General features: G+C 47.4%; 1 protein-coding gene across 1 annotated transcript in view; it reads right to left on the reverse strand.

Annotated features, from left to right (window-relative positions):
- Positions 1–221: 221 nt before the first annotated feature.
- LOC147666425 (uncharacterized) overlaps positions 222–24,654 on the reverse strand; it is a gene marked incomplete at both ends in the record, with an annotated part of 289,714 nt that continues 265,281 nt past the window's right edge. Inside the window, 2 exons of the mRNA XM_086949071.1 lie at positions 222–1,221; positions 5,426–6,144. Of these exons, the coding sequence (XP_086805197.1) occupies positions 222–1,221; positions 5,426–6,144 (1,719 nt within the window). The remainder of the gene's footprint in view (positions 1,222–5,425; positions 6,145–24,654) is intronic.

A 24,654-nucleotide genomic window follows, 5' to 3' on the forward strand; every position in this document is an offset into this window, starting at 1 on the left:
TGCTGTTCTCCATAAAAGAACTTCAATGTTAATGGTACAACAGAACCCTGCCTACGTTGGGGTGGGAGTAAATTAATGAGGATGTTTGGCAACACACCAGAGTGTGAGAAACTTACTGCCACACAATCCCCCTTAAATTTTTTGGGGCGATTTCGTAGCCATGAAACCCTTTTAGCAGTCTTAATCTCTTGAGCCAACTGTTGGCCCCCCCTGGGGCTAACCTCATATTATTTGTAAGCCACTGCAGAGCCTTATTAGACAGAGAGGAAGGGGATTCTTCAATACCAGCTTCTAAGGGCAGCACATTAGCCAGTACTAGAACAACAGGTGAGGCTTCGACTATAAATTGTAGAGGGTCAGTTAGCTGAGCTTGTGCAGGGGGTATCTCAACTGTTAAAGGACCGTCCCCTCTACTATTATTTGTTCCATTAGCTTTTAAGACTGGTATCTGAGTTGGGGGATTATTATGTAATACTTCATCTATGTCCTCCCCTTCCTGATCATCAAGTTCTCCAATGTTATTGTCCAAGTTTGTTACCAGCGTTGTAACGTTATCAACACCCTCTGTTATTTTATTCAGCTGCCCACCTAACTTTTTAACCTCAGATTGTAATTTGTCTATTTTGGTAAGTAGAGGTTTAACAATGGTTTTGATTTTACTTTCTATTAAATCGGCAATTCTAGCAAGCAAATCATCATCAAAGATAACATTAGGCTTAACTCTTCCCTCTCCATCTTCCTTCAAGTTAACTTTTGGGGTGTTTACCCTCTTCCTCCTTGTCCCCGATCTTAGTCCTCCCCGTTTTGGCTGGATTTTGGCTTTTACAATGTCTGTCCGGGATGTTTGTTCAGAAATGGACATGTCTTCTTCTGAGGGATCAACATGGTTTTCCTGGTCCAAATCACTGTCTAAGTTGTTTACATGATCCACAATAAGAACCTCAGGTCCAGACAGCGTATTCTTGTTTAAAGTGCCTGAATCCTGCGTGATAGGGCGATTAGAACAAGCTTCAGGAAGAGTCTGCAGGGGAACTAGGTCATCAGGTGAGGGGGATAGAGTAGGGGTCAAAGAGCGTAAGTCAGGTGATTGACTCAGTCCCAGGGATTCTCTCCTCTGTAGGTTAATTTTTTTCACTGTTTTCACCATGTAATTTTCCATTGTGTTTGCTGGTGGTGCAGAGCCTTTTTTAGACATCCTGATAATAATAACAAAGATCAAAACTCCTCAGACACACAGAGAGGTATGAATCATACACAGCACAGTCTTACTTGGATAGTGGGATGCCTCACGAGCTTCGTGCAGGGTTTCCGGCCCTGTCCCTGTCTCTTCGTGCCGATGAGGGCCGTAGAGGGCCCACCCTTTGCCCGGGCTTCGCCCCGGGCGTCCCGCGACGCGGGGGTTTGCCCTGCTTTATTGGGCCCTCGGCGCTGTCTCCTTGCGTCACTCAACGCGCCGCCGCGAGGCCTGCCGGGTATTGTAGTACCCAGAGCGGCGGCGCGGGTCTCAAGGGCAGAGTGACTCTTGGCGGTGGCGGCTTCTCCGTATGCGGCACTGCGGCGTGGCAGGTAGGTTTTCTCCTGATGCGGTATTGTGATTATGTCCGCATGTGTAATTAAAAGAAATCTGGGGGAAAACAAGGCATATTTAGCGAGAGCGAGTTGCTGCTCACGCTGCTGTTTATATTCCGTTGCATTTAGCGCTACTTTTATTGCACAAATTACATCCTCATCTCTATTTTGGATGCGAGGAGGCATTTTTGCGCTAAGAAAGCAAGCTATATACAGAATTACTCTTCTTGCATAATTCTGCATACGGTAATTCTGGGTGGCTCGGGCGCGCCATGAGATACCTCCATGTATAGATAACATAATATGCAACATCACAGCCTTTAGATGCATGGGTTTGAGATGTATAATCGTTCACTTCAACAGGAACAGGAAGGGGGGGGGGTTGCCGAACACAGAGGGGGGATTCGGGGATGGGGGGGGGGGGGGGGAGAACCAGCATGAATGAATGGGAGTATTTTGCCGCTGCTGTTTGAATATTGTTAAAGTTGCCTTATTGCCCAAAGTTTGGATAACTGTCATTTCTAGATGCATGTTTACAGTGAAGTGATCCACCCCACAAGTACTATCGTGCTGGACTGAACTAGAGACTGTAATGAACACTTGCAGAAGGCACAGGACAGAGCCTCATGCGTACTTGTCAGACCTATGCACACAGACCCCGCCTTAGAGGTGCTGTCAGCGTGGAAACGTGGTTTCATCCAGCATTGCTTTGAGATGTTTGTTTGATAGAAAGGTGGGAATGAAATGTCATGTTATATTGATTATCCACAGCAATGTACATTGAAAATCATAAAATGCTAATAAACAGATTTGACACAAAAAAAAGGTAATTCTGGGTGTTTAGACTATACGGGATTATTCAATTTATGGCCATTCCATGTCTTTTTATGTACAGAGTATCCGCAGTCGTAAAATTACCATTAGTAAAATTTAACTTGTAGTTTGTAAATATCAAAGAAATAGTAAACTTACACACAAGTGTAAGTTTACCTATGTGAATCAAGCCCTAAGAGTGTAAAAGTGTAGCGTGTACATCTTCAATGGCTTAACATGTTCATTCATTGCCTCTATAAAGAGATAAAGTGGACATAAACAGAGACTACTGTAGTTAACTACCTGGAAACCAACAGGAATAGAGATGATGCGTGGAGACCTGGGTCTGTGCTGGAGAAAAGCTGCAGAAGAAGTGTTACCTTGCATTCTTGTTAGACAGTTTGAGATCAGCCTTGTGAGACCTATGGGGGCACAGTGGGAAGAGGTAAGAAGGTAGCTTCCTTTGGAAGATGCCTGGCAGCTTTCCATGTTGCATCGGCTTCACTTCTTACTACGGCAGTTCCATAGTTTCATCTGTAACCTATATTTTCTTCCTTGATCAGTTCCCTGGGTTTCCTGACTTCCAACCTGTCTCTGATGTGATCACAAGGTTATGCTTTCTTGCTTGGCTTGTTCTTGTTTCCCATTACCACTCTTCAAGGATTACTGCAGACCTGGATTTTGTCAGATGTGGATTGGCTTCTACCCATCCTGGCTTCGGTACCCAGCACCCCACCATTCCGAGGAAGGTAATCAAAATCTTCTGTACTGTAGGATCATACTGAATTTACTGATATTTGTTAATGGTACTAGATATATCTGTGCTCTACATATAGGTAATGCTAGCTTAATTTGCCTGAGAACACTAAACTGTGTGAGCTCTGTTATGAATGTGCTGAAGTCCCTCATAGTTGCAGTGGGCGAGACTGTGACACTCTCTCTTTCTCTCTTTCTTTCTCTCCCCTTCTCTTTCTATCTTTCTTTCTTTCTTTCTTTCTTTCTTTCTTTCTTTCTTTCTTTCTTTCTTTCTTTCTTTCTTTCTCTCCCCTTCTCTTTCTTTCTTTCTCTCTTTCTTTCTTTCTTTCTTTCTTTCTTTCTTTCTTTCTTTCTTTCTTTCTTTCTTTCTTTCTCTCCCCTTCTCTTTCTTTCTTTCTCTCTTTCTTTCTTTCTTTCTTTCTTTCTTTCTTTCTTTCTTTCTTTCTTTCTTTCTTTCTTTCTTTCTTTCTCTCCCCTTCTCTTTCTTTCTTTCTCTCTTTCTTTCTTTCTTTCTTTCTTTCTTTCTTTCTTTCTTTCTTTCTTTCTTTCTTTCTTTCTTTCTTTCTCTCCCCTTCTCTTTCTTTCTTTCTCTCTTTCTTTCTTTCTTTCTTTCTTTCCCCATCCCTCCAGTATTTAGTCCCACTCTTCGTATTTCACCCCATAATAGCAGAACCATATTCTGGGACGTGGGGCGGATGGGGCGGATGAACATCAGACTCTGAAGTGAAACAACTTTAAATCTTGATAGTAACAGTGGTGAATTCCATACTCGAAGATTAGCTGCTATTACGGGTGGGTGTTATGGAGGTTGCACCTACTTACACATGTTGTTGCTTACGTATGAAGAAAACAATAAAATACATTTAAATAAAGTGAACCAATTCCATAATAACTCTGATATAAGTCTCAAAGTGTATCTAAGAGAGCCAACCTCCAGATGTGCTCCACAGATAAAAGACTCCGATGTAACTTACAAATACAACTCTTGAGGTACGCTTCAAAGACAAGTATTGAATGTATGTCACACATACAGCACAAGGTACACCCCTGGTGCACGTCTTGAATGGATGCTATAGCTAAGGCGCACCTTAAATACAAGTTTTGGACACACTTTATAAACATAACTTCTGCATATACAAGGCCCCACATTGATCTTATAGCATTCGCTGAGGTACACCTTTTAGTGCTTAATTTGTAAAAGAGTGAGCACCGGTGCCCAAAGCTGTGCTCTGAAGCCCACCGCCAGAGCTATTAAAAGTCGGCGTGCTGAATACCAGGGCTCCACAGTGTTGCATCCACCTCAGGCCTCTTTAATGCACTTCTAGACGTTCCCTGCCCCTTTATCTCACTATTGCTGGTCAAAACATGCTCTCTTTGAGACGTTTTTTTTTATCTTTCGCTTCCTTCTTCTTTCTCCATTGTTTGTTTTTCACTCGATTCTTCTCAGGAATGTTCAATGAGGAACAATAAGTGTCAGTCCCCAAACCTGAGTGGTGGCGGGCCCCACTGGCAACCACTGCCTCAAATTAAGCACTACCTTTGATACAAATGTTTGTTGTATCTCATAAATAAAACTATTCGGGTACACCCCAAATACATGATTTAAATAGAAAGTATAACTACATCTTCTAAGATACTTCTTAGATGCAAGTTTCAGCAGCACATTGTAGAACCAACTGTTTACGCCCACATCAGATACAGGTCTTAGTGATATCTTAGAGATAAAAAATCTACATCCTAGAGTTACCTTACAGAGACAATCCCACAAAAGATTTTACGGAGGGCTCAAAGAGCTATCATGGAGACAAATCTTGAAAACTAAACCTCTAATATGGCTTTAAACCCACAGTAAGCACACAACATGCATGTCAGACTCACCTATAACAAGTTTGACGGAGGCATAACAACTCCCACCATGAAGATTCCTCTCTAGCCAGTATTAGTGTTTTATGGTACTCACTGTCAGGAAGGCAGCATTGCAGTATGACGTGGAGCAGGATTCAGGAAGAACTTAACCCCATAAAGCACATTCCTTATTACCCAACTAGCATTTGATGAGTGAGCATCATTTGCTCTCCTTTCGTTTCACACAGATCAACAACAATCTTCGAAGTGAAACAGATATATATAATTGTAACCTCTGTTAAGACACAAATGCAGGGCATCCTGTTTCATATCCTTAATTTGTAGAAGATAAGTCAATGAAATGCCTCAAAAGTGACCGCATTGACACTCGTGACAGCGGTGACAGCGGTGATACTTGTGGACCTAGACTGCTGTCACTCACCTTTTTGTTGAGGGACCGGGCCTCTTTTCTTTTTCTTCTTTGCCCCTCCCGCTGCCCTGGGGTACAGCTTGTTGCTGGAGATGGTGCTTTTGGCCAGCTCACCAAAGATCTTAACTGAGCCAATCTTTTCTTTGTTTTCACTTCCTCTTCCTGTTTTCTGCAAACCCTTCAAGGCTCTCATTGGAGCGGTGGATTCAGGGCAACCTTTGCTGGGTGTGACATCTCCAACCACAAGTGTCGCACTTCTGGTATCTTGGACCATGATAGACTCTACCTGGGATCTTATCTCTGTTCCATCACCAGAGGCCCCAGTGCTATATCCTTTGGGGGTCTTTGATGCAATTTCTGAGTCGTCCAGTACACTGTCTCTGATAGTCTCTGTTTGCTCTCCCAGTGTTCTGCCGCCATCTTGCTCAGCCTCAGCAGGGACGGTAGACTCAATTGACCTTTCAAGCATGCTGCTACTCTTCTGGACAGCCTCTGTGGAGTGAGTGGCCTCCTTGGGACCTTCGAGTGCTCTGTCAACATCCTCCTGTTCACCTCCTGCAGGGCTGGCTGCCTCCCCATCAATTATCTGCATGATGCTGGTTCCACCAACCCCTTCGGAGGCATCCACCGAGCTGTCTTCCGCAGGCTGCTGCTGGTCATCCCATGGGTAGAAGATGGACCTCTTCCCTAAGGATACAGAGCTGGATCCCCACTCGTGCTCTGGACAGTGGCTGCAAGACAAAGCACAAAGGCAGTCCTTAGTAGGTATTGCATTCACTGCTTCTGTGCCACAGCATAATACACAACATATCAGTGTAGTTACTAATCAGTCGATTATTTCTAGTTAGAAAAACTGCCCTATATGGGGGGCATCGTGGCAGAGAAACCAGCAACCGCTGAACAATGGCACAGTGAGGGGTGGGCTACCGTAGAGATGCTTCACGTACAGTTGATTATGGGTAATATGAACACATGCCTCACGGGTATCCCACTAGCTGGCCCCATTCTCCAAAGCATCTACCCATGTATGCGCAGATGACTTTGAAAGAAAAAAGTTGAGCAAACGAATGATGAACCAACAATATACACAATTAATCTAGAGAGTGTTGTTGAAAAAACATAGTAAAGAGTTCAAATAAACGGTATAGGATAATAATTTAGAAAATAGTCAAAATCACAAGGAGAGGAAAACATCAGATACTTATGTAGAAGGGCATAGAGGAACTCAAGGTACTAGAAAAGAGAACGTACAAAATGTAAGTAGTTCTGAAGTTATGGAGCAAGATGGAAGAAAAAGTGGAAGCGAGATTGGGCAATGGGATTGCAGGGGGAAACTGTCTGCATTGACAAACAGTGAAAGTTGCAAGAAGGAACATTAATGCAAATTATTGAAAAAAGGTTGCACAAGCATAGATACACCTATAAAAGATGCACAGAAATGAAAACTGAGCATAGCAGAAAAGAGAGCAATTATCGGAACCGTAGGCTAGGGTTTAAAGCAAAGGCGAATACACTTGGTGTAGATGTATCACTGAGAAGAAGAATAGGAAAGAAGACTACTCAGAAAGAAGAATAAGGAGCCAAGACTAGGGTCCAACATCCCTAGTCACCCACTGTGAATGTCACCCACAAATGTTTATAAAGTTCATGACACTTGCAAAATTCGCAATCTTCAAAAACTTCACCTGCAGGAAAAAAATATGTTTGCAGAACTATTGTCCTTAAAAATCTATTACGGTAAAAGAATTCGTCCATCAGAAGTAGGTTCATTGTATTATAATGTTTTGCTGGTTTTCTCAAGGTTCACATTACAAAGCCCAACTCTCATCTCGCTCTCCCCTTATAATACGTCCGGATCCCCTCAATAAGGAGAAATTAACATCATCAACCTGAACACAAAATTACTGATTGAATACACTACCAATGCTTACACATGCATTCTATAGGTTATCTCAGGAGGTCCACTGATTGCCCTTCTCGGGTGCCGAATTTCATCTCAGAGCCCTCAACATTGATGGACATTTCTGAATTGGTGTCTCAATTTGATTTCCACATATCAAATTTCCTTCATTCATCCCTCAGGTCATATGACAACATTTTCATCGCCATTAATGTTCACAGTCTGCGCAACCAGGATGAAGCATCCTTAGGACCATTACTTGTTTTCGAAAGTGCCGCAATTTCTTGTTTAGTTGCTAAGCCAAGAACAACATATACACTATTATAGTCCTGTCCTCCCTCCAAAGCCACCCCTGTTCCATGGCTGGATGCCATGTACTATCATGGTACGGTCAGATGGAACCGAGGACCCAGAGCCTTTTTAGGTTTTGCCTGGCGAAAAGATGCGCTCTGCGCATCTTTTTCGCGCAGGCGAAAACCTAATGAGAATAGTACGGGAGACAGGAACGGCCCCCGTCTTTCATTGGCTAGCTCCATAAATGGAGGCTAGCCATTGGAAGACGGGCCTGTCCGTCAATGCGGGACCAGATTCGGGGGCGTTCCCGAGATTTTTTGGCTTTTGGCTACGTCACGCTACGTCAGCAAAAAGCCCTCAGGAACGCCCCCGAATCTGGTCCGGCATTGAGCCGGCACCCGCCTTCTTGTGCCCCGTTCCCGCCCCCCTACCGCTGCCTCGGCTCCCAGTTCCCGCCCCCCTACCGCTGCCTCGCTCTCTGTGTCTCCCCGGCCCCGTTCCCGCCCCCCTACCGCTGCCTCGGCTCCCGTTCCCGCCCCCCTTCCGCTGCCTCTCTCTCCGTGTCTCCCCGTCTTCGTTCCCGCCCCCCTACCGCTGCCTCGGCTCCCGTTCCCGCCCCCCTACCGCTGCCTCGCTCTCTGTGTCTCCCCGGCCCCGTTCCCGCCCCCCTACCGCTGTCTCGGCTCCTGTTCCCGCCCCCCCCCCCTCCCGGCCCCGTTCCCGCCCCCCTACCGCTGCCTCGCCTCCCATTTCCCGCCCCCCTACCGCTGCCTCGCTCTCTGTGTCTCCCCAGCCCCATTCCCAACCCCCTACCGCTGCCTATATGTGCACACTGAGACACACATGCATGCACACGCACACACTCGTGTCTCTTGTCTCACCCCTGTGAGGTGGTTTCAATCAAATATTTATTTCGCACCTTTGGAAAATGCAAGCATTTGAAGGGCTCTGACGGGGGCAGCGGGCGGGTGGAAACAGCCTTGACGTGGGAGTGGTGAGGAAGGCCGGTGCAACTAAGGACTGGGGAGAAGGGGAGACAGCACGCTAGCACATGCACTCTTATGGAGTGCAACAACAATAAAAAAACAAATTATCTGCTAAAGTCTTTGCTGTGATGCATCATGGCGATCAGTTGTAAATTGGAGAATATTACCAGCGATCACTTGAGCTGAATCTTTTCTTGTACAGGTGACTGCAGAGCGTCCAGGTAAACTTGCCTAAAGACTCCGAATTAGGAAGAGAAATATGTCGACCCCCGCACCCCCCACCCACCCCCACACTTGTTAACACTGATTCTGACTTATTAAAACACTTGCCACCTGTGCTGTTGTATACAATTCAGAACGTGCCTGTCCGTGTAGTGCACACGTTTACACACTTGGAAAAGCAAATAGAACTCTGAAAGCAGTACAAACTATGAATTGTTTTCAGACATGTTTGTGAGAAGGCATGTACCTGTTCGAATAACATGCTTGTCTGTGAATGCGGACACCACAGAAACCCAGAGGACTGCGGGCCTCCCTGCACAAAGATTTCAAGATTTTACTTGCGGCATGGAGCTACATTGTCTATTTAGATGTTTTTGCTTCGCAGGAAAACACACCACAATAAAGAAGGACATTGGCTTGCAAGGTCAGGTGTAAATACCCCAAAATGTGGCGATCTAAACAGGCGATAGACTACGCAAAAAAGATTAATACACCCTTATAGTGATAGACGAATACCCTTATAGTGATATAACGAATAGAAAATACTTATAATGTGAAAAAAGACGAATGACTAATTCACACAGGTGTAAATTACTAACAACCACACATGCCTGTAAAATGCAAAGAAACAGTCCAAACAACTTGGCAAGTACAGGATATCGCTGAACTTCAAGGATGTGAGGAGTAAGGGCAGTTAACAGCTACCGTTACTGTGCAATAAACGAGCAGACAATAGGCAGCTCTACATGAGGCTTTGTAAACACACATCTCGCCGCTGTGCTCTCCTTGAAAGTTCATGGCTCTCATTGTGCAAATACGGTTATTTGGGTAATGGCTTTAGGACTTTGGGAAACGTGTGCGGCTCCAGAGGCAGTTTACCTGAGATGGCAATGGCCAGGGGTAGGTTTCCGCGCCTTTCTGCTTCCGTGTCTCCCCGTCCCCGTTCCTGCCCCCCTACCTCTGCCTCGGCTCCCAGTTCCCGCCCCCCCTACCGCTGCCTCGCTCTCCGTGTCTCCCCGGCCCCGTTCCCGCCCCCCTACCTGCACAACCAGTCCTTGGCCTCTCTGCTGCGTGCACAGATGCACTCGTGTGCCTCAATTGTGAGGGAGGAGCAAGCTGTTTAAATGGACAGGGTGAAAAAGAATATGTGCTTACAGCGGATACGGGAAGCACGTGCAGGGGTGTGGGTGGGGGGCTGCAGAGGATAAAACATGAAGCACGTGCAGGGGTGGGGGGCTGCAGAGGATCAAACATGCAGATTGAGAATCAGACTTGGAGGAAAACGTGCGCCGTTTGCGGCTGCCGGAGCCAGGAGATCCATTATCAAGGTGAGGAGGGGTTAGTGGGTGCTCTAGAAAAACATGCGTGTTATCGAAATGCTCAAAGGTCAGTGTTCACCTTCCTCCCTCTTTCACACTTATTTAACACAGCCTGTTATCGCTTGAGAGAACTTCTGGGGGGGGGGGGGAGCGGGTATTCCTCATACAAGTGCGAGTTCCTGTCGAGTGTGTGTGTGTAACTTCTACAGGCCCGGGTGGAAACTCTGGCGGGGGCTGTGCAGTTGCACATGTGTCTTCTGGGCGTGTTTGTGCGGCGAGCGTTGGCAGGGTGTCCTTACCCAGCGTGTGATTACTTGTGCACACAAGCCAGGGATGTTTCACGAGGTAAGAGAGTTTCTTATTTTTAAAAAATGTACTTTTTAACACCCCGCGCGAGTCCCCCCCCCCGCCCGCACCCCCAAGTCCCGTCGTCCCCCCCAAGTCCCGTCCCCCCCACCCCCAAGTCCCGTCCCCCCCCCCCCCCACCCCGCACGAGTCAATGCCAATGGCTCTAGATCTTGCAATTGCCGGACCTGTTCAATTGCAAATGCTTGTTATATAGTTCTGATTAGTTTCTTCCTTTGGCATCCTAACCCCTTTTGAGGCCAAAATGAACTTTCTGAATTGTGCTTTCTTTGAATATTAGTTATCTTTATCCAGAAGGTTATTCTTGAAAAAGGAATTGAGCTTGGGACAGATCATTATTTTATTGAATATACTTTTGCCTTTCATTTGGGCCGTACAGATGATGGCAATTTATTCTACCATAGTTAACATATATCATTTGGTCTGATGAGAATAAAGACGATAACAACTCTGGGTCCTGTCTCATCAGGATGCAACTTGAACCCAGATCATACGCCCTGACTTCTCATGCTTGTTGAAGTGGCCTGAGAGATTACCAATTTAAAGAATTATTTCTTTCGAAGTCTGGAAATGAGGAGGTAAGTCAGACTTATTGTTGATACAGTCTGCATATTTCACAGAACTTCTTTGCAGCTACCTTAAGTCAGTCCTTTTGACCCTGTTGTAATCTTTGGTGACTTTGATGATATCGACCACCTGATGTAACCAAGCTGTAAAAGTGGGGTTGGTGGCAGCAATCCTGGCATGGCTTTGGTATCTGTTTGGAATGACACACTTTTTATTTATCTAGAACAGTGCAAGGTAAAAAAAATGTTTAACACATGTTCTAATATCTTGGTCTTTGACTTGTGTTCGGATTGGTCTACGTGCCATATAGTTCATGGGATTTCTGAGTTGCTGTTATTAAGGGGATGGAAGCTTCTGACCATTTATGGTTGTCCCCGTCCTTATGTTCCCATTTTTGGTTTATAACTTCTTGAACTACAGTAATTCATTATTCCTCTAATAACTAGTATATCTTTTCCGGAAAACCAACTGGCTCTGCAGATTTTCCTTTATTTATTCCAGTATTTTCTAAAGTGTTAATTTAGGGAATTGGATATCCTTAAACAAAGTAGCTTAACTTCCTAGTTGAAATATTCTCCCTATAGGTCAGAACTATGATCTTGAAACTCCAAATATATTTCCCTTACATTTTCTATTGTTGTTGAAATATTATTTCTACTTTTTTTTGCCTTGGTCTTCTACAATAGAATGACATTCCTAGCATACAATTCTCCAAAAGCAACCCCACCTCAGCTTACTCAAATTATGATTCAGAATGCCTTACGCCTAAGAGCTGTTTACGTGCCTCTATTGCCTGCAATGTGTGGGGGCTCGCAGTGTGTGTGGGGGCTCGCAGTGTGTGTGGGGGGGGGCTCGCAGTGTGTGGGGGGCTCTGTGTGGCTGTGTGTGTGGGGGGCTCTGTGTGGCTGTGTGTGTGGGGGGCTCTGTGTGGGTGTGTGTGTGGGGGGCTCTGTGTGGGTGTGTGTGTGGGGGGGCTCTGTGTGTGTGTGGGGGGGCTCTGTGTGGGTGTTTGTGTGTGGCATTTGCGAGAGATTAAGCTATTGGCATTGTAAATGACAATGCCATTTATTTATGTTAAAAAAACATAAATAAAAATAATGTCAAGAGCAATGCCAATAGCTCTAACTTTAACAAAGGCAAAACCATTGCATTGTAAATGCTAGTTTTTATTTGCCTCAATATTTCTTTACAGGACATTGTATGCCCAGGCATATCCACCACACATCTAAAGCAGACCCCTCTTTATTGCAATCTCTCTAACGCCATTTTTGTGGCGTCAAGTACCAATCATCCATCACATACATACATATACACATTATTTTATATTTAGTTTCTCTGCCCTGCACCTTTCTGATTGTCTTTGGTATACGTTGTGACTTGAACTGTTACCATCCATCCTTTCCCTTAGTTACCTATTCCCTGCTGCTCAGCCAGTATGAATGTGATGTAGTGGAATGCTGGAGTGCTTGGTGACGTAATGGAATGCTGGAGTGCCTGGTGTGGTTGAGAGAGAGTCAGTTGGAGTATGTGGGATGAGCAGCAAGGATACTGCTCCTGTTGGGGCTTACTTAATACTCTCTGCTGAACTTGAGCTTACTTAACAGCTTAGCTATCTACATGAAACAAATATCTAATAAACCTTCTTCTTCTACAACCAACAGTATGGCTACTGTACCTTTCTCCTATACAACAGTGGCGACGAGGATGAGATATTTTGATGCTGTGTATTAATTTGGTGGTATTTTGGATGTATACTTATACTGCGAGTTACTTTCCATGCTGGGTGAGTTGCCACGTTTTTGTTTCATGCCATGTGTGATTTCTGCCTAGGTGTGTTTGTTTTATGCAATTCTGATTTTCTTTTTTTTCTGAGTGCGTTGGTATTTAGGCCATGCTGATTTTGCTGCTTGAGTTGATGTTAAATGCTGGTCTGAATTTACTACATTTACTGAATGCTGGTATTGCATGCTGAGTGGTTGTTTATTAATGCTTTAATTAATATCCTGCCTATGTGCATTATGCCGTGCTTGTGTGGATGTTTAGAGTTTTTACCCCTTGTCTTGTAAGGTGAGTGGCATGTGTTATTCTGAATGACTGTAGAGTTGTGTACTCTGTTATAGCGTCATGTACCCTTGTATGGTTTGCCTGAGATATATGGTCCTGTCTGGTGTGCGAAAATGTTGTGTGCATTGTAGCGTTGTGTACCCTGAGGTGCATTGCCTGAGACTCCTGTCCCATCAGGCGTACAGTATGTGTGAGCGTTGCAGTATTGTGTACGCTTGTGTGTGTTGTCTGAGACTTTTTGTCCCTGTCAGGCGTACAGCTTGTGTGTATTTTGCAGGGTTGTGTACCCTTGTGTGCATTTCCTGAGACTCTTGTCCTGTCAGGTGTACAGTAGGTGTGTACGTTGTGGGGTCAGGTACCCTAGGGTTGAGTGTAGGGTTGTGTGCCCTAGTTAGTCCAAATGTCCCACTTTGGGGAGTTTTTCTTTTAGGGGAGTATTTTTTTTTATACAGCGCAAACTAGACCTGAAGGTATCAGAGTGCGTTACATGAGCACCAGTTGCATTACAGATGGACACATTCATTTTTAGGTCGAGCCTAGCGTGGCGGCGCATGCGCTGCTCGCTTTGCCAGTCATACTGTATTCAGTATAGTGTGGAAGCTTCGTGGAAGCTTCGCCCACTCGCCAACCATCTTCTTAATTGGCTTAGGTCCTAAATGCTGCTTATTTGTCCCGCCTCATGACGACAATGTCGTTATTTGTATCCTTCCAAGGCTACTGGCCCCTTTACTTCAAGTGTTGCACAGTAACTATTTTCTTCCCTTGCCTTCTCCCCCACCGCCCCCCTCCACAGTCTGTGATTTCTCGTCCCCCCCACCCCCGTTGTTCGTGCGTTCGCTCTCCCTGCCCTCCGCCCGCACTCCTGTTTTCAATGCAATAGGTCTCGCATAAATGTGAATCCTATTGCATTGCAAATGCTTGTTTTTGTTAAGCACGGGGAGATTAAGTGATTTGCCCAGAATCATAGGATGTTGAGCTTCTCTGCCAAGACTCGAACATGGTTCACCAGCTCCGATGTTGACTGCTCTAGCAGTTAGGCTATATCTTCTTCCCCGTTAATTTGCTGTTGTGAGCAGAAGGGGATGAGCAAGGGTATTACACCACTGAGGTGTCCTTCATTCTACATGTCCTGTATAGTACTACATTGCTGTAATTTTAATGTATTTAATGTTGTAGAACTGTTTCATTTCTCTTTCCATTTTTGGTCTTTCAATTTGCAGTTAGTTAGTTTTAACCGGTATGCCATTTCCATGTGCTTATGGTATTGGATCATGTGTATGTCCATCGTACATTGTTTTATATTAATTGTTTTCCCTAGGGGAAGGAGATGTGTTATGACTTGAATATGCATCCTGTCCCTAAGTCACCTGTTTCCTGCTGCTCAGCCACTGTGAGTGTGCTGTGGTGGAATGCTGGAGTGCCTGCTGTGGCTGAGAGAGTTAGTTGGAGTGGGTGGGCTGAGCAGCAAGGATGCTGCTCCTGGTGGGGCTTACCTAAAACTATCTGTTGGACTTGAGCTTACCTAACAGCTTCGCTTTCTACATGAAGCAGAGATCTATAAACATTCTTCTACAACCAACACTATGGCTACTGGACCTTTCTCCTATAAAACAGTATATTTCGCTATAATCTGTACCGTTCATCCTGTGATATGTTGACAATGGTCAGAAAAGCTAAAAATAGGCCACATATTACCACCATTATACCCAAGCAAGCATTATGGGCTCCATTATGCAACGAGTCCTTCAATGTGCCAAAATTACAATCCTTATTCAATGGTCATGTGGTATCTTGCTGTAGATCCCACTAAATATACCAGGAATTTCCACCATTATGCCAGGGGCCACAGTCAATCAAGAGTGGTATCATAGTGGCACATGCGCTAAATGCAAACAGTATGCCCAGAATTACCACCAATATACTATACAGAGTATTAAATCTGGGGTGGGCCACAGAGTGCGAAGAATCCTTACAATAAGCAACAAGCATTTGCAATGCAATAGGTCTCGCATTAGGAAAGTTTGAGCTATTGGTATTTTAAATTACAAATATTTTATTTATGTGTTGGTTTTGAAAATAACGAAATTAATAGCTTTGTGATTTACAATGCCAATAGTTTTAACTTTCGCAAACATGACACCTATAGCATTTGTAATGCAATATGTGTTGTATTTACATGACTTAGATGTATTAATATTACAAATAACAATGGTTTTTTAAAAAAATAATTAATACTTAAATAAAAGTTATTTTAATTTATAATGGCAATAGCTTAAACTTTTGTAAATAACTTTTGGGAAGATTATCTTCAGTGTATTTTATTGTGATGAAAATCCAAGAACAGCAGTGAAATAATAACATCTTTTTGTGACATTTGTAATAAAGCTTGAAACATTGAGAGAACATATTAGAACCAGTTGTTGTTGAATGGTTGCACAGAGTGATGCTGTAGCGTTCAGTGGTGCTGAGTGATGCTGTGGCCTTCAGTGGTGCTGAGTGATGCTGTGGCCTTCAGTGGTGCTGAGTGATGCTATGGCATTCAGTGGTGCTGAGTGATGCTGTGGTGTTAAGTGATGCTGTGGCATTGAGTGATGCTGTGGCACTGAGTAATGCTGTGACGTTGAGTGATGCTGTGATGCTGAGGGGTGCTGTGGCGCTGAGGTGTGCTGTGGCATTGAGGGGTGCTGTGGCATTGAGGGGTGCTGTGACGTTGAGGGGTGCTGTGGCATTGAGGGGTGCTGTGGCATTCAGTGGTGCTGTGTGATTCTGTGGTGCTGAGTGATGCTGTGGCGTTGAGTGATGCTGTGGCGTTGAGTGATGCTGTGGCTTTGAGTGATGCTGTGGCATTGAGTGATGCTGTGGCGTTGAGTGGTGCTGTGGCATTGAGTTGTGCTGTGGTGTTGAGTGGTGCTGTGGTGTTGAGTGGTGCTGTGGCGTTGAGTGGTGCTGTGGCGTTGAGAGGTGCTGTGGTGTTGAGTGGTGCTGTGGTGTTGAGTGGTGCTGTTGTGTTGAGTGGTGCTGTGGTGTTGAGTGGTGCTGTGGCGTTGAGTGATGCTGTGGCATTGAGTGGTGCTGTGGCGTTGAGTGGTGCTGACTGATGCTGTGGCATTGAGTGATGCTGTGGCATTGAGTGATGCTGTTGCATTGAGTGATGCTGTGGTGTTGAGTAATGCTGTGGCGTTGAGTAATGCTGTGGCGTTGAGTAATGCTGTGGCATTGAGTGGTGTTGTGCCATTGAGTGGTGCTGTGGCGTTGAGGGGCGCTGTGGCATTCAGTTGTGCTGAGTGATTCTGTGGCGCTGAGTGATGCTGCGGCGCTGAGTGATGCTGTAGAGTTGAGTGGTAGTGTGGCATAGAGTGGTGCTGTAGGGTTGAGTGGTGCTGTAGGGTTGAGTGGTGCTGTGGCATTGAGTATTGCTGTGGCGTTGAGTAATGATGTGGCGCTGAGTGATGCTGTGGCATGAGTAATGCTGTGGCATTGACTAATGCTGTCGCGTTGAGTAATGCTGTGGCGTTGAGTGATGTTGTGCCATTAAGTGGTGCTGTGGTCTTGAGGGGTGCTGTGGCATTCAGTGGTGCTGAGTGGTGCTGTGGTATTGAGTGGTGCTGTGGCATTGAGGGGTGCTGTGGCATTCAGTGGTGCTGAGTGATGCTGTGGTGTTGAGTGGTGCTGTGGTGTTGAGTGGTGCTGTGGCATTGAGTGGTGGTGTGGCGTTGAGTGGTGCTGTGGCGTTGAGTGGTGCTGCGGCGTTAAGTGGTGCTGAGTTGTGCTGAGTGATGCTGTGGCGTTGAGTGATGCTGTCGCATTGAGTGATGCTGTGGCGTTGAGTAATGCTGTGGCGTTGAGAAATGCTGTGGCGTTGAGTGATGCTGTGGTGTTGAGGGATGATGTGCGCTGAGTGGTGCTGTGGTGTTGAGTGGTGCTGTGGCGTTGAGTGGTGCTGTGGCATTGAGTGGTGCTGGGGTGTTGAGTGGTGCTGTGGTATTGAGTGGTGGTGTGGCGTTGAGTAGTGCTGTGGCGTTGAGTGGTGCTGTGGCGTTGAGTGGTGCTGAGTTGTGCTGAGTGATGCTGTGGCGTTGAGTGATGCTGTGGCAATCAGTGGTGCTGTAGCATTGAGTGGTGCTGTGGCATTGAGTGGTTCTGTGGTGTTGAGTGGTGCTGTGGTGTTAAGTGGTGCTGTGGCATTAAGTGGTGCTCTGGCATTGAGTGGTGCTGTGGCTTTGAGTGGTGCCTTGGCATTCAGTGGTGCTGAGTGATGCTGTGGCATTGAGTAATGCTGTGGTGTTGAGTGGTGTTGTGCCATTGAGTGGTGCTGTGGCATTGAGTGGTGTTGTGCAATTGAGTGGTGTTGTGCCCTTGAGTGGTTCTGTGGCGTTGAGGGGTGCTGAGTGATTCTGTGGTGCTGAGTGATGCTGTGGCATTGAGTGATGCTGTTGCGTTGAGTGATGCTGTGGTGTTGAGTGGTGCTATGGCATTGAGTGGGGATGTGGCGTTGAGTGGTGCTGTGGTGTTGAGTGGTGCTGTGGCATTGAGTGGTGCTGTGGCGTTGAGTGGTGCTGTGGCATTGAGTTGTGCTGTGGCATTTAGGGGTGCTGTGGCATTGAGTGGTGCTTTGGCATTGATTGGTGCTGAGTGATGCTGTAGCGTTGAGTGATGCTGTGGCATTGAGTGATGCTGTGGCATTGAGTAATACTGTGGCATTGAGTAAGGCTGTGGCATTGAGTCATGCTGTGGTGTTGAGTAATGCTGTGGCATTGAGTGTTGTTGTGCCATTGAATGGTGCTGTGGCATTGAGGGGTGCTGTGGCATTCAGTGGTGCTGAGTGATTCTGTGGCGCTGAGTGATGATGTGGCACTGAGTGATGCTGTGGCATTGAGTGGTGCTGTGGCGTTGAGTGGTGCTGTGGCATTGAGTGGTGATGTGGCATTGAGTGGTGCTGAGGCGTTCAGTGGTGCTGTGGCATTAAGTGACGGTGTGGCATTGAGTGATGCTGTGGCGTTAAGTAATGCTGTGGCATTGAGTAATGCTGTGGCATTGAGTGATGCTGTGGCATTGAGGGATGCTGTGCGCTGGATGGTGCTGTGGCGTTGAGTGGTGTTGTGCCATTGAGTGGTGCTGTGGCGTTGATAGGTGCTGAGTGATGCGGTGATGTTGAGTGATGCTGTGGCATTGAGTGATGCTGTGGCGTTGAGTGATGCTGTGGTGTTGAGTGGTGCTGTGGCGTTGAGTGGTGCAGTGGCATTGAGTGGTGCTGTGGCATTGCGTGGTGCTGTGGTATTGAGTGGTGCTGTGGTGCTGTGTCGTTGAGTGGTGCTGTGGCATTAAGTGACGCTGTGGCATTGAATAATGCTGTGGCATTGAGTAATGCTGTGGTGTTGAGTAATGCTGTGGCAGTGAGTAAAGCTGTGCATTGAGTGGTGTTGTGCCATTGAGTGGTGCTGTGGTGTTGAGGGGTGCTGTGGAATTCAGTGGAGCTGAGTGATTCTGTGGCTTTGAGTGATGCTGTGGCGCTGAGTGATGCTGTGGCATTGATTGGTGCTGTGGCGTTGAGTGGTGCTGTGGCATTGATTGGTGTTGTAGGGTTGAGGGGTGCTGAGTGATTCTGTGGTGCTGAGTGATGCTGTGACGTTGAGTGATTCTGTGGCATTGAGTGATGCTGTCGCGTTTAGTGATGCTGTGGTGTTGAGTGGTGCTGTGGCATTGAGTGGGGCTGTGGCGTTGAGTGGGGCTGTGGTGTTAAGTGGTGCTGTGGCATTGAGTGGTGCTGTGGCATTGAGTGGTGCTGTGGTGTTGAGTGGTGCTGTGGCGTTGAGTGGAACTGTGGCATTGAGTGGTGCTCTGGCGTTGAGTGGGGCTGTGGTGTTGAGTGGTGCTGTGGTGTTAAGTGGTGCTGTGGCATTGAGTGGTGCTGTGGCATTGAGTGGTGCTGTGGCGTTGAGTGGTGCTGTGGCCTTGAGTGGTGCTGTGGCGTTGAGTGGAGCTGTGGCATTGAGTGGTGCTCTGGCGTTGAGTGGTGCTGTGGCGTTGAGTGGTCCTGTGGCATTGAGTGGTGTTGTGGCATTGAGTGGTGATGTGGCATTCAGTGGTGCTGAGGCGTTGAGTGGTGCTGTGGCATTAAGTGACGCTGTGGCATTGAGTGATGCTGTGGCGTTGAGTAATGCTGTGGCATTGAGGAATGCTGTGGCATTGAGTGATGCTGTGGCATTGAGTGGTGCTGTGGCATTGAGTGGTGCTGTGGTATTGAGTGGTGCTGTGTCGTTGAGTGGTGCTGTGGCATTGAGTGATGCTGTGGCGTTGAATGATGCTGTGGCATTGAGTAATGCTGTGGTGTTGAGTGATGCTGTGGCATTGAGTAATGCTGTGGTGTTGAGTGGTGCTGTGGCTTTGAGTGGTGCAGTGGCATTGAGTGGTGCTGTGGCATTGCGTGGTGCTGTGGTATTGAGTGGTGCTGTGGTGCTGTGTCGTTGAGTGGTGCTGTGGCATTGAGTGATGCTGTGGCATTGAATAATGCTGTGGCATTGAGTAATGCTGTGGTGTTGAGTAATGCTGTGGCAGTGAGTAATGCTGTGCATTGAGTGGTGTTGTGCCATTGAGTGGTGCTGTGGTGTTGAGGGGTGCTGTGGAATTCAGTGGAGCTGAGTGATTCTGTGGCTTTGAGTGATGCTGTGGCGCTGAGTGATGCTGTGGCATTGATTGGTGCTGTGGCGTTGAGTGGTGCTGTGGCATTGATTGGTGTTGTAGGGTTGAGGGGTGCTGAGTGACGCTGTGGCATTGAGTGATGCTGTGGCGTTGAGTAATGCTGTGGCATTGAGGAATGCTGTGGCATTGAGTGATGCTGTGGCATTGAGTGGTGCTGTGGCATTGAGTGGTGCTGTGGTATTGAGTGGTGCTGTGTCGTTGAGTGGTGCTGTGGCATTGAGTGATGCTGTGGCGTTGAATGATGCTGTGGCATTGAGTAATGCTGTGGTGTTGAGTGATGCTGTGGCGTTGAGTGATGCTGTGGTGTTGAGTGGTGCTGTGGCGTTGAGTGGTGCAGTGGCATTGAGTGGTGCTGTGGCATTGCGTGGTGCTGTGGTATTGAGTGGTGCTGTGGTGCTGTGTCATTGAGTGGTGCTGTGGCATTGAGTGATGCTGTGGCATTGAATAATGCTGTGGCATTGAGTAATGCTGTGGTGTTGAGTAATGCTGTGGCAGTGAGTAATGCTGTGCATTGAGTGGTGTTGTGCCATTGAGTGGTGCTGTGGTGTTGAGGGGTGCTGTGGAATTCAGTGGAGCTGAGTGATTCTGTGGCTTTGAGTGATGCTGTGGCGCTGAGTGATGCTGTGGCATTGATTGGTGCTGTGGCGTTGAGTGGTGCTGTGGCATTGATTGGTGTTGTAGGGTTGAGGGGTGCTGAGTGATTCTGTGGTGCTGAGTGATGCTGTGACGTTGAGTGATTCTGTGGCATTGAGTGAGGCTGTCGTGTTTAGTGATGCTGTGGTGTTGAGTGGTGCTGTGGCATTGAGTGGGGCTGTGGCGTTGAGTGGGGCTGTGGTGTTAAGTGGTGCTGTGGCATTGAGTGGTGCTGTGGCATTGAGTGGTGCTGTGGTGTTGAGTGGTGCTGTGGCGTTGAGTGGAACTGTGGCATTGAGTGGTGCTCTGGCGTTGAGTGGGGCTGTGGTGTTGAGTGGTGCTGTGGTGTTAAGTGGTGCTGTGGCATTGAGTGGTGCTGTGGCATTGAGTGGTGCTGTGGCGTTGAGTGGTGCTGTGGCCTTGAGTGGTGCTGTGGCCTTGAGTGGTGCTGTGGCGTTGAGTGGAGCTGTGGCATTGAGTGGTGCTCTGGCGTTGAGTGGTGCTGTGGCGTTGAGTGGTCCTGTGGCATTGAGTGGTGTTGTGGCATTGAGTGGTGATGTGGCATTCAGTGGTGCTGAGGCGTTGAGTGGTGCTGTGGCATTAAGTGACGCTGTGGCATTGAGTGATGCTGTGGCGTTGAGTAATGCTGTGGCATTGAGGAATGCTGTGGCATTGAGTGATGCTGTGGCATTGAGTGGTGCTGTGGCATTGAGTGGTGCTGTGGTATTGAGTGGTGCTGTGTCGTTAAGTGGTGCTGTGGCATTGAGTGATGCTGTGGCGTTGAATGATGCTGTGGCATTGAGTAATGCTGTGGTGTTGAGTAATGCTGTGGCAGTGAGTAATGCTGTGCATTGAGTGGTGTTGTGCCATTGAGTGGTGCTGTGGTGTTAAGGGGTGCTGTGGAATTCAGTGGAGCTGAGTGATTCTGTGGCTTTGAGTGATGCTGTGGCGCTGAGTGATGCTGTGGCATTGATTGGTGCTGTCGCGTTGAGTGGTGCTGTGGCATTGATTGGTGTTGTAGGGTTGAGGGGTGCTGAGTGTTTCTGTGGTGCTGAGTGATGCTGTGACGTTGAGTGATTCTGTGGCATTGAGTGGTGCTGTGGCGTTGAGTGATGCTGTGGTGTTGAGTGGTGCTGTGGCATTGAGTGGGGCTGTGGCGTTGAGTGGGGCTGTGGTGTTAAGTGGAGCTGTGGCATTGAGTGGTGCTGTGGCATTGAGTGGTGCTGTGGTGTTGAGTGGTGCTGTGGCGTTGAGTGGAACTGTGGCATTGAGTGGTGCTCTGGCGTTGAGTGGGGCTGTGGTGTTGAGTGGTGCTGTGGTGTTAAGTGGTGCTGTGGCATTGAGTGGTGCTGTGGTGTTGAGAGGTGCTGTGGCATTGAGTGGTGCTGTGGCTTTGAGTGGAGCTGTGGCATTGAGTGGTGCTCTGGCGTTGAGTGGTGCTGTGGCGTTGAGTGGTGCTGTGGCATTGAGTGGTGCTGTGGCATTGAGTGGTGATGTGGCATTCAGTGGTGCTGAGGGGTTGAGTGGTGCTGTGGCATTAAGTGACGCTGTGGCATTGAGTGATGCTCTGGCGTTGAGTAATGCTGTGGCATTGAGGGATGCTGTGCGCTGGGTGGTGCTGTGGCATTGAGTGGTGTTGTGCCATTGAGTGGTGCTGTGTCGTTGATAGTTGCTGAGTGATGCGGTGATGTTGAGTGATGCTGTGGCATTGAGTGATGCTGTGGCATTGAGGGATGCTGTTGTGTTGAGTGGTGCTGTGGCGTTGAGTGGTGCTGTGGCATTGAGTGGTGCTGTGGCGTTGAGTGGTGCTGTGGTGTTGAGTGGTGCTATTATGTTAAGTGGTGCTGTGGCATTGAGTGGTGCTGTGGCATTGAGTGGTGCTGTGGCGTTGAGTAGTGCTGTGGTGTTGAGTGGTGCTGTGGCATTGAGTGGTGCTCTGGCGTTGAGTGGTGCTGTGGCGTTGAGTGGTGCTGTGGTATTGAGTGGTCCTGAGTGATGCTGTGGCATTGAGTGGTGCTTTGTCATTGAGTGGTGTTGTGCCATTGAGTGGTGCTGTGGCATTGAGGGGTGCTGTGGCATTGAGTGGTGCTGAGTGATTCTGTCGCGCTGAGTGATGCTGTGGTGTTGAGTGGTGCTGTTGCGTTGAGTGGTGCTGTGGCATTGAGTGGTGCTGTGGCATTGAGTGGTGCTGTGGTGTTGAGTGGTGCTGTGGCATTGAGTGGTGTTGTGCCATGGAGTGGTGCTGTGCCGTTGAGGGGTGCTGAGTGATTCTGTGGTGCTGAGTGATGCTGTGGCGTTGAGTGATTCTGTGGCATTGAGTGATGCTGTGGCGTTGAGTGATGCTGTGGTGTTGAGTGGTGCTGTGGCATTGAGTGGGGCTGTGGCATTGAGTGGTGCTGTGGGGTTGAGTGGTGCTGTGGCGTTGAGGGGTGCTGTGGCATTGAGTGATGCTGTCGCGTTGAGTAGTGGGGTGCCGCTCGCAGCCGTGGTTCTTTTACCTGCAGCACTTTCTTACCGACTGGAGGAGCGGGACTGCGAGGACCAGCAGTCTGTGCGCAGTAACATCCAGTGCACCTGGGTCCTCTTCCCGCCCCCTTACTTCCTACAAAACCTTGGAAACACCCGCGTTAAGCAGGACGCGCGCGGGACGAAGCCCGGGCAAAGGGCGGGCCGCCTGGGGCCGTCCGGGGCCGCACGAGGCTGGGCCAGGCCCTGTCCCTTTTGTTTTTATTCTTGTGGACTTACGGTGTTATGTATATAAAGCCCTGTTTTATAGTACTTCGTTAATACTGAGCACAATGGTTCTTTGTTCGGGAAAGGGGAGGAAGGTATCCCTCAATACTGCTGGTGGGGTAGTAACGGGGACTATGGATCAATTTCTAAAACGGGCTATGGATATACTGGAAAAAGAAATAGCCCTGACGGAAAAAAGGCTGTCCATAGACTTAGTGACAGGGAAGCGCTCATCCCTGGGTCATATTGGTGTAGCTGCTTCCCCTGACCCAGGATTATCAGACTTAACTGCTGCCCAACGCCCCATGTCAGACTCCCTGTTACAAGAGTTAGACGCTGTAGAAGCTACCTTAAATTCCACCAGAATCAGCATAGCTCTTGGTGGATCTAATGAGTCTTTATCCTTACAAGGTATATCTATAATTTCTCCCCTATCACATACTCCATCTATATCTCTTAGCCCTCCGGAAATAACATGTAGACCGGTTCTGAGAGGGAAAATCAAGCCTAGCTTGAAGAAAAGTAAAAACAACAACAGTAAGAGAAAAAGAGGGGATGGTGCCCAGAAGGGGAGTTTGGCTAAAATACCTAAACTAACTCATCCAATAGGGAGCCCCCGTCTAGATCTTGACCTTAGCACAAATAATGAGCTTCTGGGGAAAATAGAACTTATGATGAAGTCTCTCATATTGCCCCTAGTCGAACGTACAAGAATGATTATTAGTAAATTTGACCAGCTAGAAAAACTAGTAAAAGAAAATGGTAGCACATTGGATAAGCTAGTTTTTGTTAGGGAACCTGTTAAGACACTTAAGACATCTGCAACTGTTAGTCAGCCATGGGGACCTGGTGGTGCTGCTCAGGTAACTACTAATATACCTGTAAGTAAAAATGTAGTCACCTCAAATGTTGCCCTTCAGTCATGTCAGGGCAGTAACAAACCTGACCCTACTAATAAGCCCGTAAGTAAGCCGTCCAGTGGGCCACTAGCAGCAGTTCAGGCTACGTCTAAGGAACCTGACTCTCTGCCCAAAGAGCAGGGGGAAGTAGGTTATAGTAAGAGAGGGAGACTTCTAACACCAGAGCTCCCACCCGAAGCCAGGCCCTTAGTGGTTATCTTAGTTGGCGTGCCAACCCTGAGGGAGCATGTGCAGGAATCTTTTGCTTCGCTTAAAAACAAGGTCATTAATTGGCTTAGTTTGAATAGACAATTGCCCCCCATCTCATCGGCGAGATTATAATGGTAAGGAGAACACCCTGGATAGGTAGAACGGCAAGAAGAATAAAAGGTGATTGTATACTGGTTACCTTTAGAGATCGTAGAACCGTCTCCCATATATGTGCCTGGCCTAACCAAGGGTCAGATGAAACTATTCAGACCCTCCCATTAACCTTTTTTACCCGCCCCCCAATGCAGGGGCAGCAATGGGGAGGTTCGATGAGTGGACAAGTGTAGAA

Source organism: Lissotriton vulgaris, unplaced genomic scaffold, assembly GCF_964263255.1.
Source record: "Lissotriton vulgaris unplaced genomic scaffold, aLisVul1.2 SCAFFOLD_2341, whole genome shotgun sequence".
In the NCBI taxonomy this organism is placed as follows: Eukaryota; Metazoa; Chordata; class Amphibia; order Caudata; family Salamandridae; genus Lissotriton; species Lissotriton vulgaris.